This window comes from Aptenodytes forsteri, unplaced genomic scaffold (genome assembly GCF_000699145.1).
Source record: "Aptenodytes forsteri isolate BGI_AS27 unplaced genomic scaffold, ASM69914v1 Scaffold2, whole genome shotgun sequence".
NCBI classification, from domain to species: domain Eukaryota; kingdom Metazoa; phylum Chordata; class Aves; order Sphenisciformes; family Spheniscidae; genus Aptenodytes; species Aptenodytes forsteri.
In genome coordinates, this window is record NW_008795695.1 from 16,870,195 (window position 1) to 16,888,518 (window position 18,324).

Below are 18,324 nucleotides of genomic sequence, written 5' to 3' on the forward strand. Positions count from 1 at the left end.
CACATGGTATGGAATGTCCCTGGGGCCAGTTTGGGTCAGCTGTCCTGGCTGTGCCCCCTCCCAGCTTCTTGTGCACCTCCTCGCTGGCAGAGTATGGGAAGCTGAAAAGTCCTTGACTTTGTATAAACACTGCTTAGCAACAACTAAAACATCAGTGTGTTATCACATTGTTCTCCTCCTAAATGCAAACCACAGCACTGTACCAGCTACTAGGAAGAAAATTAACTCTATCCCAGCTGAAACCAGGACAATGAGACATTTTGTCACGATGTAAAAATGAGGATGAAGGGAGTCGGGGTAAGTACCTGTGTTCTGGCTAGTGGCTCTCTTCCTGCCTCTACTTCCCAACATAGGACTACCTTCATTAAATTTCTCCTGGAATATGGCCTCCATAAGGTGACATAATTGGGACTTGAACAAAGATCCATTGCAGAAACAAACTCATACGTTTCTACATTTTTCTAAAACAAATAGACAAACACAGCTATCTGAATGATACAGCTGATTTCTGCATTATTATTCCTCCTTGAGACGTACAGAAGTAACAGCTTAAACGTAGCCCAAGGACAAACCAGTCCTTCACCTCCTCACATAGGCAGGACTGGCAGTGTTTTAATCATCTTCCTCCACAGAAGCCTCCCAAGCTTCAGTAACTGAAAACCTAAACGAAGTCTTCAAGCCTGTTAAACGGGGTTTGCAGCAACCTCATTTGACAGGCTTTGTGATGGGCCAGGCTCTCAAGTGGTATCAGTCGCTTTGATGGCCATCCCAAATGGATGTCAGCAGAGCGTTTGGTCCCCCATATTTTTGTTTATGGAGGTAGCCTTTGGGAGCTAAACAGCTAGAGTGGTTGGGGAAAGACAGAAGGGAGGCAGTTCTGATTTGTGGATGTCCATTCTTGCTGTGAAGACTAGCCCGTTCTCCCTGCCCAGAAACGGCAGTGCTCTCGCTGCCTTTTTCTTCCCCTTAGTTCAGGCTAAGTTACTTACGGCTTCTCTGGGGTGAGGGAGTGCAGGCATCCAGGATGCCGAGCTTTGGCAGCCCTGCCTTGCTTGGAAGCTCCTCAAGCACCAGAGCCACTGAAACACGATTTAGTGGCTCAGGAGGTTTCTGGAAGGCCCCAAACCCGGCAGGGGCTGATCTTAGATCAGTCACAGCAGTCGCAAAGTCTGACGTCCTCTTAACAGCCTGAATACAGGCCATGAAACAGGATATATTTCAGCTGCTCCCAGCCTAGCAATTATCAAATGCATATAGCTGATCTCACTGCCTGAACTCAAAAGAAAGGGTAGAGGTGCTGGGCCCTTCCACAGCTGGTGAGTTCTGGTGCTCCCTGATGTTTGTGAGTTTTCCCGTTAATTTCAAAAGTCACGGAACAATGCACAGCAAACTTTGCCTGGTTGCTGCAAGTGACAGGTGTGAGTAGAACTGGTACCAAAACCACCCACGCGTCACCCCTGATTTCATCCTGGTGCTTGCACCTTCTGAATGAGTGAAACGTCATTGCTATAATATTACGAAGACTTGCATGTTTTGTACTTTGGTCTAATTTAAAAAATGCATCCTGTACAAGAAAAGGCAACATCGGCAGCTGTGTATTAATTACGTAGGAGTGTGTAAAACTGGAGCATGGAAAAAATGAAACACTGTCTCGCTCTGTTTCTAAAATTTCTTTCAAGCTAGCTGATGACACGCAGCATTTTTCATCCTCCTTTGCGCTGAAAAGTTCAGTGAACAGTGATCCTTTTGCAGCATGACAGTTTTGCAAAAGTATGCAGGTCTCAGGGTTCTGCATTTCCTTGCAGTAATTTTACCCCCTTGCTTAGGAATTAATTTAGTTCCTCTCCTGCTCTGTGCAATAGTGTTCTGTGTATTCCTGCCCAAATTTAACGCCAGGCAGTTGCAATAGGCCCAGGTGTTTCACACCTGCCTCCTAAAAGGGACAATGTAAAATTCGGCATGTGTAAACCCCAAAAGAGAGTCATAAGAAGAACAGAGTGAAAGAGACCGAGCTGCTGCATTGCTGAGGATGTTGCTGAGCTCCTTCCCATGTAGCAGGAGGAAAGCCAAGGAGAGACCTCGATTAGCCTCTTTTATTTTGTAGGCTGAAATCTTTATTTTGAATGCTGGGCAATCCTTGTTTATCGACCTTCCGTTGATTCTACACCAAAGAGGAAGAAGCGGACAAGAGACTTGCCAAGCTGTCTTTCCTGCAGGGACTGCCTTCATACACAGCCTGAAGCTGTCACTGTATGCACTTGTCTTCACTCAAGGGAATGACATAGTCTGACACTCCTGCTCCTTCTGTTTTGTTTACAAGATAAATGATTCCATGCTGAATTGAGGGCAGAAAAGCATACAGATGTGAGCCAGGAAAAAAACCGCCAGTGAGACTCCAGTGAGGACTGGCGGATCCTTCTGTCTTTCGTTTTACACTATAACCCTCAATGTAGCTCCCTGCTCCGGTACTTCCTCACACTGCCTTTTGCAATGATCACGAGAGACCCACATGCTGTACTCAAAGAAAAAATCCATGTATGATCCACATGCTATTGGCCATATCAGTCTTGGCTTGAAGTCAAACAGCACTAGCACGAAACAGGCCAGAATGGCTGCGCACTGCTATGTTATTGGAAGGAAGAGCCACCGCCAGCGATGTACCTGAAGTACAGACAGAAATCGTATTGTATTATATTATATTAAGCTGGCGGTAGTTTCCAGGTAAAGCTGGAGTAAAGTTAGGATAGCATAACCTCTCATGCATAAAGGCAGAAGCAAAAATAACCTGGCTTTGTGTGGGACTGAGGGAGAAGAGCCCAGCTTGTAGCCTTTCGGCAGGGTACCAGGCTTCATGATCTGCTAGTCTGGCTCTGGGACTGGAACACAACTATCACCTATTTGCTTCTCCCTGTGTAGCTAGTCTTCGCTTCCAAAGGCTTCAGATCCACTACCTTTACACATGCCTGTGATAGCCCGGTGTAACTCTCCTCTTCCTGGAGAGCGGGACTTCACCAGAATCTGTTGCCAGCAATTTTCCACTCAAGAAAACATCTCGCAAGATGTGAGAGGGAGGGCAGTTTTCTCCTATGCTCTCACCGTGCATCGCCTAGAAAACTTTCAACCCAGACCTAACAAACTGAAATGTCCCCAGACGAGCTGTAGCTAGCAGGAAGCCGGTGGTTCACCAGCCCGTGACCATGCTGAGGGCTGCGAGCTGCGGCAGCGCGGCTCGGCAATGCCGCCCTCTGGGCAGCACGGACCGGCCCAGGCGCAGCACCCGGAGCCGGGACCCCACATCACTCATGGGGTACAGTTCAGCTGAGGGTGCTGGAGGAGACGTGCCCATTCTGTCCCAGGCCTTCCCAGAATATGCACCTGCCCTCATGTCCCCTTTTCTATCGCATCCCTGTTCAAAATCTCTTTCCTACTTTCCCCCCTGCCTGTGATCTCTCTTTCAGTGCTGGGATGTCAAATCCCGTTTATAATTAGCAGCTCATGATCACAGTCTGGGAAAGGACCTCCAGAGATCAATTAACCCACCTCTGTGCTTCCAAATAGGATCCAGTAGAACTGCATCACTCCTGACACACGTTTACATCACCACTTCCACAATTAGAAATAAATGTGGTGCCTCACGGCCTGCTACAGCTGTGCTTTAGTAGCTCATGACTGAGAGTGTGCTGTGCGAAGAGGAGTCCATTTAAAGACGCATGAGAGGAGAGGTCTGCTCAGATGGTGTTAGTGGCCTGGGCCAGGCACTGGGGAGTGAGATCTGCGTGGGTCTGTGCATGTTGCCTTTTGCAGCGGTCCCTGGACTGATTCTGGCAGTGAATCTCCCATGCTTTTGTCTGGGGAGAGATCTTGTTGTTCTGCTCCCCAAGAGATGCTGGCGTAGCACGCAGAGTGGTGGGCAGTGGTAAGGGACGAGGCAGGTTTTCCTTAGGTGACTGTCAGGGCACATTTTCATTCATTAGGCTACATGCAGTGCTTCTAAAGACACTGGGGAGTCTGTGAAATTTTTCTGAAAGACATGTAAAAGCTGAGGAAGAAAACGAGCCCACTGTCAGTAAATGCAAGTTTACATTTTGTATTAAAAGTTAATTTACCATTCAGGGATCAGCACTTCCACAGGGAAATATTTTAGGTGATAATAAGTCAGAAACAAGAATGAAAGTCACTGGTGTGAAACTTAGGTAAAATACCAGCACAGCATCGATTCGCTGGCCACCATGGCCTACAATCTCCAGACAATGGCTTTTTTTTCCTCTTTTAACTAAAAATGCCACTTCCTTACTGTTTTCCTCAGGATCCCAGCTGCCACTCACACGGCCCACTGCTGACTTTTGCAGCTATGTGCTCCCTGATGGATCTGAAAAATCTAGCAGACTTGACCCATCACAAGCCTTCTGGTGTTAGAGAGAGGCAAGCTGCCTTGTGCTAGGATTTCCCAATTGCTCCACGTCTATCACCTGTCTCTCATCTTTGACTTCGAAAAACAATTTTTGAAAATGAGTCTGTCTTTTTACTGCATTTGCACAGTGGCTAGAGTTGGATCCATGACTTGACTGCCTGCGTGTTATGATATTATACAGGGAGGCAGCCTGGGAGCATGCACACAAAAGCCATCGCTTCACAGAAGGGTCTGTAATCCCGGGTTTAAGCTAAACCCGCACCATGCCCTGATACAGCTTTACCCGTTGCCTGGCTGGGTGTCTTAGTGTCTGTGCTGCAGCAGCGGAAGAAACGGCATCAATATAACTGCACAGCCATCGAAGTATTCCAGCATCCCCATTCACACACAGGAACAGCTACCCGGGTGCGAACACCGTAGCGCCTACACCCTAACTACACAGGTCTATATTACTTTACATTGCTGCAGTTTGTCTTATGAAGTACAAATGACTGCTCTGATAGCTTTTTGCTCATTTTTCTCTCTCCCAGTGGTCAGCATGGGGGTGACAGGGTGACCCAGTTAGCAGATGCCTGTCCACGACCAGACACCTGACAGATACAGCCTCTGGCTCAGTCCTGTTTGTACCGAGGATTTTTAGCTTTCGGTAATATCAGTAGGGGAAACACTGAGGAACAATGTCATGTTTAATGCACACATCTAGGTAAGATAACACGACAGAATGAACTGTGGCACCAAGGAACAGGCTTTTCCTTAAAACTTTTGCTGAAAAATTATCCTTCAGCTAGATTACTAAAATGTGGTTCATCCCTGTGCCAAGACTCAGAAGGAAGCCTATATGCTGCTAAATCATACTTAAGCTGCCTCTTAATACAGAATTACACTGCTCCAGCCACACAATCACTGGATTTGTATGTTTCCGTTCGCTCATTTGTCATGATAAAGCTTTTTTACTTCTGGATTTGCCCTGATAACTTGGACACTTGTCTTAGAGTAGCTTGCAAAGCCCCACCTGGCTTAAGTTACACTCCAGAGAAGCTCGGAGGCATCCATCCATCTCTTTGGAAAACTTAATGAAGACACAAATGACACACAACCTGGGCTTTGAACTGGGATGACTTTCTTCCAGGCTGAATTACCATTGGATTAATAGCTACTGAAGCCTCCTGTTGCAAGACTGTTTACAACACTTTATACATACACACATACCTCCTCCTGTAATAGATTTTAGCACTTCCAGAGAAACCACTATTAAAAATGAAATTGAGTGGATTAGATTGGGGAATACAATTTCCACAATATTACTTATTCATTCTCTTCCTTGCTTTTATGACCTTTTAATATAAGGTTTGATGGCTTAATGATATTCTGCTATTTCCATTGCCCAGGCTTTCATGGGAGTAGCAATAGGCTGGAGATACCTCAGTTCTTTCTCAGTTGGGTTGAGAGATCCTTCTCTGGCATAGTTTTCTGCCAAAGCTAAAGGAGCTGTGTCCACCTTGATCAAAATCAGAGCTTTTGACTGCTAATTATAGTGACCTACGACACTTTCTTTTGTATTCTGGGACACAATCCCACCTCACTGAGACTTTTGCTACCTGGCAGGGAGGGTCTGCCAAATCATACTCCAATCCTTTGCCAGTATTTTTTTTCCATACAAATATGCTCTTACACATGCTAAAATTGCATTTAGTTTTCCAGTACACTAAAATTTCTTGTGAACGAGTGACATGCTTAAGACCATAGTCAATTTGTGTTTTTTAATTTTAGATCTCCCATTAGTAAATCTTCCCTTTCCCTTGCCAATTTTTTTTTCTTTTTCTTTTCTTGCTTGAAGAGACAACTGCTCATTTGCTTTATACCCTGGAAAGAAGAGTGATGTATGGTTTATTAGATAGCAGCTCAAACACATAAGCCCTTGATTGCTATAGGATGAGTGATTTATAGGTGTTTGCTAATGGTTTCCTGCTTGGGGCCTTCGGGGGCTTCCATTTAATTTCGTACCGATGACGAATTATGCTAAAGAGTCAGGTGTAATTGGCAGTTGAGTCGTTTGGTAAGTTAATGGTACTGCACTCTTTAGCCTTCCCTGGATTTGCCTTACCATCAATCTTTATGGCACGACATCAACATCATTACTGAGGTTCATATTTCACGGCGAGGGAGAAGTAATTTTTCACTTTTCACTTATTACATTCCTTGCCTGTTCCCACCTGATAACCTGTCTCCCCCGCAACGTTTTCACTTTCCTCTTACTCTAAAGTAGGTTGGTTCATTTCTGATGCACACAGCCAAATCACCATGAATAAGACTTAGCATGTGCAATGCCTTAGGTTTCTCCAATCAATTATATTTTATCTTTCTGTAAAGAACAGTCACTGATTTTTCAGGGCATCACATCTTGTCAGCTGATGAAGAAAACATGACCCAAGCAGGAACCAGCCAGCTACCACATGGTGTTACAAACTCTCTGATACATTGCACAGGTCATTGTTTTTCTTTATGTGCATAAGGAAGGTGGGATCAGCTAAGCAAACTGCACGTATTTTGTCAGTGGTAATATTTCTGTTCTGACCATTAACATGGAAATCACCTATTTGTGCTAAGGTGCAGAATCAAAACTAAAGTGTGTACTGCAACACAACGTATATAATTAAGACTATGCTGATATGAAAACAGACAAACAACAAAGAAAGATAAATTTTAAAAAAATTAGGCTATGTCTAGATCAGGGAGACCCTCTCAGTTTCTGAGGCTGGGTATACTGCCTGGCTGTACCCGGATTCCTTACTGGGGCTTGCACCATGCATCTTAGAGAACACCAGTGGATAAATCTAGGTGCACGTGTTTCTGAGTTGCCCCATACGTTTCTGTAGGTTTGCAAAGACCTATTATTTTCATAAAATATTTCTTTTTCTCATGTTCAGTCTTTTTTCTCCTTGTTGCTTAAAAAATAAGAAGAAAAGGGGGAGGGGAAGCCCACAATAATCCACAAACACAATGAAAAAAATGTTTAAGAAACACCTAATTACTCTGCAGTTGTAAGGCTCCCTTGCTTTCCTTGTAGGTTCAAAGTTGATGCTACTCCTTTTTTAAAATCTCCTTTCCACTCTAATTTTTTTTTAATGACACGTGCATGCTTTTGAGTTACTGTACTGCCCCGTTACCAAAATTTGCAATGTGGCAATGAAGAGTTGACGCACTCCCCTTTCAGCCCCTTTCATGGTCATGCAACTTTGGCTCTAAAGAGCAGCCCTACTGGAAAACGCAGCCGAGTGTTTCACTGTGCCTTGTTTCTCCATTTCTATTTAAAATGACCACCATGAAGCAGCAGAGAGGAAGGAGGAGTAGCTAGGACATGTATTCTAAAGAACGTAACTGGTGTTACGAGGGCCACCAACTGCAAAACTAAAGCAATTGCAAGCACTTCTCTTTTCTGTTAGCTGCTGAGTTTAGTGCACATCTTACTGCAACACAGATGTACAAGAACTGCAATTCCATGCATGAAGACAACAAAATGCGACACTGGTACCTCATCTGTAAGGTGCTGTGGTGCTGTTTTGATATTTAGCTCCCACTCTAGAAGCCAGATATGAATTAATCTTCACCTTGACTACCTCTGGCATTGCTCTCCATCTGAATCCATCCCTGATCATTTTTCTGAAAGTATCTGTGGCTGATTAAAGCTCTGTACTGACAGGGCACATTAATCAGATGACAAGAATAGCTGATGAAAGAAATTTCAGAAATTAGTATCTGTAACATTTATTCACTGTCACTTTGTTTGCTCTGTCAAAATAGGAACTTAAACAATTATGAACATGAAGGCACAGAACATGTGTTTAAGACAGGCTGTTTCTAGTCCATTAAATCAGGTCTCACCTTCGGGGCCAAAAAGTTACAACTGTGATGTCATTCCAGAAGAATCTTGGGAAGCAACATCCAACTAATTAGCATCCTTCCCCTGCTTAGAGGTGTTTACCCGTTAACGTTAGTCTGTGACCAGAAGCCTCTACACACAGCAGCATTCACATCTGAATTTCGCACCTGAAAGATGAAATTTTCATACCTGAATAGAGACACTCATCATTTCCGTAAAACTTAGTTTCAGTAGCAAGAGATTTTCCTTAGGACTGTGAGAAATCCAGAAAAGGATGAAACCGTTCTTTTTTTCTGGGATAGGAAGTTGTCGTTCATTCAAGAGAGAGATTCAGTAAACTTGCACAGCGTCATTTTGAAGCACTTACCTTTCATTTTGACTTTAGTTTTGGGGTGAACCCAAGAGACCTCACAGTTTTATTATACTTAATTTTTCTTGGTCAGTAAGAAATTACATAATCCTTAACACTTCTTAGTCTTCAAGTCTTCTGTCTCCAGTGAATCAAACTTACCATCTCTGCCAAATTACTATATATTCACGTTTCTGTGATGATTCCCGAGTGACTAAAGGCAGTTACCCCAACCACATTTCAAAATACAGGATTATAAATATCCACTGTGATGTTTGGCTTGCAAATATCTCAGTTCAAAACCCTGTTTTCTTTGGTACATAAGCCCTTCAAATAAGAGGAAGTATTAAAAAATGGTTTATTGTTTTAGACTAGATATTAGCTGCTGTGGGGAAAAAAAAATCTAGGAACTACTGGAGAATTAAAAAATAGATTACAGTGTACCAAGCCCAAGTATTCACCAATTCTGAGTCAGGCTGCAAGTGTCACCAGATTGTCTTGCAAATAATAATAATTATTTTTCTTTTAAAAAAGTGTTCATTTTAGTTGTCAGACATTTTTAAAGCTAACTGTCTTTCATTAGAATGATTAGAAACTTACTTTAAATAAGTTGTTCTGCAATCAATGGAACAACACAAGAAGCATAATTTCCTGTGGAGTCCATACCGCATCCTTCAAACTGAAGTGACTCCTGTTACCTCCCATGACTTTATGATGTCCTCCTCCTCTTTCCCTCTGTATCTGTTCATCCCCACAACTTCTCGTCCTCTTTCACGCTAAGGGCAAGAGGTAGCAGGTATGTGGATCGCTGAGTGATACACACGTTTATCACACCTAAAGCATGCTGACTGCTTGGCTTGCTAAGCGGTCGGCAAGAAGGTCAAAGTAGATAGCTCATGCTGAAACCTTTCTTATCAAGTAGAATCATTTTATCAATTCCCATCTTTTCCTCCTGGAAGCTGATAGTCTTCACAAAGCTTGTATAAACCTGTTTTCTTCCTCAGATTTCTGTCCTCAGAAAAATTTAGTTATTCTAAAACAGAAAAACAGTGTGGTCACATACGCTTCTTTTCTTTAAGAAACCATGTTGAAAACTAAAAGCAGAGATTCTCTCAAATCTGAAGGCAGATACTATCAAGAAATTTGTGATAAAAATCCCAGAAGTTATCAACATTGTGCCTGAATCTGAAATTTTTCATTTAGGTTTTAATCTGCATTTGATTAAAAAAATGATGCTGGATACTCATTTAAAAATAATCCTTTAAGACTAAAAATATCATCTGTAAGAAAGGCTAAATTACTTTCTTTCTTTTAGGGAGCGCAGCTCTTACTAGCAGATAGTGGTGTCCATCTCCACCAGGACTTCTAAAACCCTTTCTCATTGTTCCTCATTTAAGTGATGTGCACACAACTTGCTACAAGGTATCTATTTACACCTGTTTTATAACATATATATGTATTTACAAACACCTAACCATGTTACAAAGTTTTTATGCATTCATGTACCTCACAATAGTCCTCAGCGTGGATTTTGCTGGCTATTGCCAAGGTCAGAGACAAGCAGGTAGTAAACCCAGATGAGCATGAAACAAGTGTGCAGGAAGAAGTTACCAGATCCTTTTTAAGGTAATGATTTCTTTCCAATTCCCAATGTAAACCAACTAACTATTCTCATCTTAACAATAAATAACCTATACTGATATTGTTTCGTGTAACACCGGTCTCTTAAACTGCCTGCCTCCTACAAAATTTTCTGCTGAGAACCCAACCAGCTAAACAGCATTGGAAGCACCACTGGCTGGAGGTAAGGAAATCCCAAATCAATCACAGATTATTCTTCTGTCGGGTCTGCCTGAAAACTTTTCTTCTACTGTGTGGTAACAGATGACAGCATGCTATGTAACCTTTACTTTGGATTTCTGAAAGCAGCAGACTAAGAACCGATACCAACACAACTTCAGGGAGCGTTTCAACTTTTTAATTTGTGGTTTTTTACAAGTATAAAAGAAAACCTATGTATCAGATCTTGCATACTCTTATACATGTGAATAATCCTTATTGAGCAAACCCTTGTGTGACTCAGGACTACTCAAGTGAGTACAGTTTTTAACAGTAGCCCTGTACCCTTCCATTGAACACGCAGGCCTCTAACATTCGTAGAGAGTAAAACTACAGTAAACGTGCAGCAAGAGATCAGCACTCATACACATACATCCTTTGTAGCCAATACTATCCCTCTCTCAGTGCAGGCACTGGGTGTATTGATAACAACACTGTCTAGACTGTCATTATCCTGGGAGAAACTGCCTCTCCTAGAATTGTAGCACACTTCAGAAAAATAAGCTTGTCCTTTAAAACACAGAGCATCTTTGTCTCTCTGACTCCCTCTCATACCTTCTCTCTACCAGCGATGCCAGCACAGCTAGATCAAAACATACATAGAGCAGCAACACTGTTAGTTAACGGGCACTCCATGCTGTGGTGACACGAGGCACAGCAAAAGCAACGGCCCTCATGTTGATGGAGTGTTTAAACTGTATTTGGTTAGTCTGCACAACTAAGGCAAAACCATATGACAGTAATATAACCCATACAAATCTATCTTTTTTTTTTTTCCTCTCCCTCTCTTGTAACGGTGATTTAAATATTCAGTTCCCTATGCATGCACTTCAGGAGACTGGTATAAAAATAGGAAGTAATATGGCACACTCTCTAAAAATATGCATATACAGTAATCTTCTTCACTGATACGTGAGGTTAAATGGTACTCACTATGTATACATACTGCAATCCTGGCTGTGTAAACTCTCCTACTCTTGACTTCACTGTAGCACAAGCATTTCACTGGCTGAGGTCTGTGAAACTTCCACTGTTTCCAAGTGGCAAAATCACAACTGCACCATCACTTACAGTGTCCAAAGTCTGCTTTAAGGATTTGAGAGCTCTCTCTGTAGATATGAAGTACTTCTACATATGAAGTCACACCCCCCCCCCCCCCCCCCCCCAGACTAACAATTCAGACCTAGGTACATCTGTAGATAGGCAACAACCATAATTCCCTGATTATTGATGAGTATCCAACTATAAAGTCAGATACTCAGTTTTAGCTAAGAACACCTGAAAATTTGGCCCTGTGTGCTGAACTCTGCAGGTCTGGAAGCAGGGGTTACATTCTCACTTGCTCCTTGAACTCACTACTGAAAAAAAAAAATCTGAACTACTCTTCTACATCTAGAAAAGTACAGAGAAATACTACACTGTACTTCCACATACAGAAGTACAGAGAAATACTGTAGTGTTTTCAAGGAGTCACTTCACTATTCTGTGCTCCTCAGAGAGAGAAATCAGGACTGAGATGTCTGGTGTCTTCCCCAGATACGTGAGGTACATTCCTATGGCAAACTCAGGCCAAAAATTTCCATTACCACCCATCAATAATTTAATGAGATCTACATACACGTACCACACACAGACACATATTAAAATAAAAAACGTAACTCCATTATAAAACTGAAGTATGTGAAGTATGAATACATTCATTTACAGTGCAGTAAAGAAAAAAATAAAAACAACTTAGCTTTTTGCAGCATTGTATGTGACATATTTCATTATAAATGACCTCAGACCCAAACTTGAAACACTTCTAATAGAATAATGCTGATGTCATCCCTACTGAAGAACTTCACATCCTCCATGATGGTAGGATGAAGGCTAAGCTTAGGATACTAGGAGATGCTTTGGGTCATGAATTATTTGTTTGCACTAGCAGCCATAATGCGCAATACTCAAAAGAAATGCAAGGTGCTAAGCAAAGAAAGTGCAAAAAGCTTTCACTTAATTTTTGAAAATACAGTTGTGTTTGTGTATTTCCACTAAATTCTTCTGCTAAAGCTTCGTCTGCTAAAGCTTTCTCAGCAACTTGCAAAATACAGAAACACTTTTATTTGTGGTGATATAGTGCATAGAAGAAAAAGTCAACAACTTCCATTTCCTCTTTCAGATTTCAAGCCTGTGGTACTTCTCAGGTAAAGAAGTCAGAGGGTTTTGAACTACTGATATTAAACTAACCATAACATATCACAGCCTCAAAAAGAAGGACTCAGTGTCTTCTATCCCCACATAACAAGTCACTGAGTCGCCTGCTTGGTGTACCACCAACCCCCTGACCATCAGGGTAATGCTTGTCTCAACTTCAGCCATTTAAAAGGGAGACATAGTCAAAACTACTTGTCAAGGCATCTGGTTAAGACTGAGTAATAGGTCTCCAGAGAATGATTCATATCCCCTCCCTTAGAGGACATTTTAAGATGGGTTGAATTACTCCCTGGAGATGTGCTCTGGAGAGCACCCACATGACTAGTTCACACTATCTGCCCAACTTCTAGATATTTAAAGTTATATAAAGTAAACACCACCCTAATACCAGAACATCACGAAGTATTCGATAAATGATAGTGTCAGAAAAATGAGCTATTCCAGAACATCACAATTAATGTGTTAAATTTAATTCCCTTACTAACAAGCAGCAAATATGAAGAGTAAAACAGTGCAAAGCCAATAACCCCTCTGTCCATTCTCAGTAACAGTCACATTTCAGTATTAGTGCTGGCTAATAGGCTGTTTCTTGGCAACCTAGACTACAGTGCATTGTAGAAGTCCAATTCTTATACCACAGAGAGAAGTATTATCTTATTACACTGATTAGAGTGTAAAAAAAGTCTGCAATTTGATCAAAGCAGACCACAGCTGCAGTCAATAGATAGTCAAGGACTGTGCTCTGTTTCCATGCTAGGGTGGCATGCCATAACAACATCCTATCTGAAATAAAATGCATTTCCTTCCATCCTCAGATTTCCTGAGTAAGATGAGCATCAGGCCAGTTTTTGAAGGATGTCTCCTATAACGATTTCAAAATAAGCACGTGATAATAAACCTATCTGCAAAAACCCTCTGAAATAGAAGTCTACAAACAATGATTGCTCTCTATGTCCATACACAAACATACACAAATACACATACTCATACAGTAGGTTTTCTGCAAAGGTAGGCTTGTCAGTCGTCATGCAGTGCTACACCTGCAATAAAGAAATCCCATCCGCAGGACACAATGTCCAAGATACACAACGTTCCCAGCAGGCAATCTGCCACCTTCCAAAGGCACCTACTTGCTTCCAGTTGTACTAGGCATTGGAAGAAACACTTTGATGAGGATTCCCCTTTTGAGAATCTATTGTCTTGCTACTGCTCCATGCTTCATCAGTATTTTCAGATTTCATCTCTGCCTTGTCCATCAGTACGGTGGATTTGGGAGGCTTGCAAATAAAGCAGAGGAACTTGAAACAGGACAGCAAACCTTCGGAAATGCTGGATGAGAAAAGCTTTTTGCATGGGTGGCAGAACTGGTAGAACACCAACATGAAGAGGACAGCCATGCAGTAACCTATCAGGAGCTGCAAGACCAACAACGGGGCGCAGACATACAGGTAGATATCGGTTTTATAGACGTACCACATCAGCAGGAGGAATGCATTCTCAATGAATCGCAGCATGTAATACACAGTCAGTCGGTACCAATTTTGGGATTTGTTAATTAAGTCAGGATCATTGAGCTTCACCTGAACTGCTGACCAGCAGAACATGTTAATGCCAGCATACAAGAAGGTGAGAAGGCACAAGACGATGGTAGTGCCGACCCTGCTCAATGCCTTCTCTATGTTCTCGGGAAATGGCGACTTGCTTTGCCAGAAGAGAATCCATGGGTAGAAGAAAAAAACAAAGAAATTCACTAGCACGACAGGGAGAGTCCAGATTTGAAGGACTGAACTGAACAGGACCAACACCGTAACCCGCGTAGCAATCTCAAAGCTTCTCCACATGAATATGCAGAGGTAGGCGGCTGGTTTCACGCTGACATCATAATCATCATACTTAATCTTAATAGCCAGGATGTTGCAGCGCAAGGCGCCATATACAATTGACAGGAGAGAAAGGACCATAAAAATACCTACAAAGAGAAAACACAGGTCAGGACCTTCAGCTTAGCAGAAGTTAAAGACATTGCATCAGAGTAGTGCAGATGTAGTTGTCTTCATGGCAGGTCTGGGGATTCCCAGCAGGGTGCAATGCCAAAAAACCCCCCATTCCTTGTATACAATTCTGGGTTCTTACTCTAACCCTGCCTCCTATTTTCGTCTCCATTTGTTACTTTTCCAAGTAGCTAGAAAGAAAAAAAAAAGGCACTTAAGGTCACAGGTGTCTCTCCCTCCTCCCCCCACCCAGGGCTGTTCATACACACACTGTCTTTGGTAATTATACAGCTCAGCCGTAAGAGTATCCAAGCTGCTCTCAGAATCTCACAGTACTCCACGAGGCACAGGGGTGCTACTCCCCCTCTGTACAGATGAAGAACTGCAAAACAGAAGCTGAAATCTTGGGAGTTAATTGGGTGTGCAGATACCTCAGTGCTTGTGAAGTTCCATGTCGAAGCAAATTGTCTAAGCTCACAGAAGAGCTCTGCAATGGCACTCAAAATTGAAAGTCAAAGCACTTTAAACCAAGAACCATCTGCACTTTTTCTGCCTGTGTAGACGGATATTTGCTCACCTGTCTACACTGTGTTTTCCTATACATCCATTTTCCTCATACACGTGTCTATATCATGCATTTAAAAACAACACTCCTCCTAAAAATGTCTTTAAATTCAGATCAACTTTCTGTATCTCTCATCTACCCAGAATCCCTCAAGTGAAGGTTTCTCAGCATTTAAATTCTGCAGAAAGTGAAGGTAGAGGCCAGTTGTTACCTGGCCTCCCCTCCAGAAGCAGTAGGGGAAAGCCTTCCAGCGCTGCAGGAGGGGGTCTTGTCTTACCACGTTAAGTAGGTACAGATGGATAAGAACCCTGGATGCATAGAATAAACATTCATAGAGAAGTACCTTGATGTTCAGAAGTGTGAACTGCCCACGGTTTTGTTAGCATTTGCATACTTTCTTCACAATTTTTACCAACATGCTGAATAGCTGATTTAGGGGACTAATTTTAGGCACCCCCAATCACTACTTTTAGTTTCAATCTTAGCATTTTGTCCATGCAAAGAACACTGCAAATGCAAATTAAGCACAGTAAAAATGATTCAGTTGTTTCTTTTAGAGTTTCAATGAAACTAATTCTTTATTATGTCAAATACTTTTGCAATGCCTAGCAACCAGTGCTTCCTGCAGCCTTCAATTAGTTTATATGTCAATATCCTACAAATGAACTGGATTCCCTGCTTCGCTATAGCTATGTAGCCATGACTATAAGTTTGTTTTTCTAATGAAAGTTATTAATTTCTGAGCATGATTTTGAAAAAAAAAAGCGTATTTTAGGATCTCTAACAACTTTATAACAGGATTTTGTCTATCATTTTAGCTAACCTCTCTCCCACCCCAATCCTCAAACATCTCTGAATTACTTTGGAAAAGAATTAATTAATCATTTATATCTAAATTTCCAATAGCACTCAGTACGCTGAAAAACATTTGCCATTCTACATGGTAATTTTGTACATGCCAGTTGGTGGCGCATATATTCTCTGAAAATGGTTATGTATTTGCTTGTTTAACACTTAAATTTTTAATGGGTGTTTTTAAACATCTTTCTTACAGCACTGTACTTGATCTGAGACTTTTTAAACATTGTGTCTTAGAAAACATTGGCTGAAAGCAGAAGAGCAAGCGAGTGCAGGCAAGAATATCGCTTGATATCCTGTGGCTCTACAAAAATCTTTCCTGTAGTTTTGAGCCAGCTCTAGAACTGTGAGAGAACAAATAACTTCCATCAGCTAATTAAGCAAAACACTATTCTCGGAGTTCAAGAAACAAAAAAAACCCAACCCAGTGGGGACAGGGTGCTGCTGTCCTGGAACTCTGCTTGCCTTCTGCTTTGATAAGCTGAGACATTCACCTTATTACCCAATTTCATTTTAGGGATTCTATATTAATCTCAAACTTGTCTTAAAACCTCAAGCCTTCAAAAAAGGCACTTCTCCATTGATAGAAACCAGGTCGTGCCGACTCTGATTTAATGCAGTAGTCCAGTCCTGCTCCTTTCCCAAAAGCTCAGTACTGTCACCAAACCTTCAGTTCAAACATCACTTTTAAGTCTGAGAAAGATGGTTTGAAGCAACCACAAAGGGAAATGTGGGAAGGTGACGTTATTATTACTTTTACTCATCCTGAGCAGGCAAAGAAGTAAAAATTTAAAAGGCAAAGTATCCTCCCCTGGAACAGTCCCAAATCCCGTAGCAGTCATATGCCATAAAGGTGGTATTTCTTTTCTCCCTTCCCACTCCCAGAAGGCTGTACTTGTCTTACAAATCAGAGGTGCACACTCACAGAGCCATTCAGGGAGGCACCGTTTTATTTTGTTGGTTTTTTTTTATTATGTCTTAAGTCTTTTCAAGACCTGGTCCTTCCCACTTCAGAAATTGCTAAGAGAGTGAATTCTGCTCTAGATGAGCTTCATCACAAATATCTATTACTGAAATCTTACATTCAGCTGAAGGATCGTAAGTTATCTATTATATATACTATAGTTTTCTGAACTGATAATCAGAACCCTTGAAAAATAAGGGCACTTACTTTGTTACTTAGGGCAAGACACCTAGATACACATTTTTTTGCCTTAAGATATAATTTCAACACTTAGAAACAACTATTAATACTCAAAGTATGTTGTTCAAACAATGAGGAAAGTATTCTGTGGTCAGAGCTTAATGAGTTTAGGAGAAGCAACTGTAGAAGCATCTTAAGATATCTAGTAAGACCACCTACAAAGCCCAGTCACGAACATTAGGAAAGTGACACTGCAAACACTAGTAAGTTGAAAAAAATCATAAACCCAAAACTTCTATTCTTGAAGATGGCAGTCACTGCTACAAATTTTCACTTAAAGAAAAACAGTACCTTTTTCAGCAGAATAATTTTATTTTTAAATGGTTGGAAATCCGCCTTTTGAGATTATTTTAGCACTGTAAGCAACACTTGAAAAAGATAACTTGACTGCTGTTAACGACACAAAAACATTGAACTTGCAAAAAGATTGCTCTTAACGGAAGCAGATCTTCCGCATTCAATACTGCGCACTGAGAACTGGACCTTTTTCAAGGGTAAGAGGCCAAGTCACACATCCCCCATCTACAGCCAGCTGTTCTTATGATTAACACTAACTCAGGTCTTTTTGGCACCTCCTGGCCTTGCGCTTCTCCAGGTGGTACTACCTAAGTGAAGAGGTCCTGATAGCTGCCCAACTGACGTGAGCCTGATGTCAGCCACCTCTTCGAAGCAAGGTTATAGCTGGCTCTAAGGCAATGCATGATACTGACAGACGCTGAAGCACTGAGTACAGGGTGAAGCCCAAATGCACATGAGAGACCTTGGTGTCTGTTCTGGGAGTGGCAATTACAAAGTCAGACTGGGCATTTCATACAGTAACAAGTTAGGAACTTCTTCCCAGTTACGCTGTAAACAATGAAAGAGCTGAATGTCTACAACTAGGCTCAGATTAGGCTATTACATGTGGGTTTCCAATGTTGCATTTCATACAATTCTGTGCATTTCATGCTAAACAGTCACCGAAGCTTTACGTCTCTCATCACTAACCTACAGGCTTTTCCTGCTTTTGCAACTCTCCTTAGTTCTCTTGA

The 18,324-nt window shown here is 41.8% G+C and overlaps 1 protein-coding gene across 1 annotated transcript in view; it reads right to left on the minus strand.

The window, feature by feature from the left end:
* Positions 1-13,820: 13,820 nt before the first annotated feature.
* Positions 13,821-18,324, minus strand: part of XK (X-linked Kx blood group) — a 29,829-nt gene continuing 25,325 nt past the window's right edge. Inside the window, exon 5 of the mRNA XM_019473056.1 lies at positions 13,821-14,644. Coding sequence (XP_019328601.1) covers positions 13,821-14,644 — 824 coding nt within the window. The remainder of the gene's footprint in view (positions 14,645-18,324) is intronic.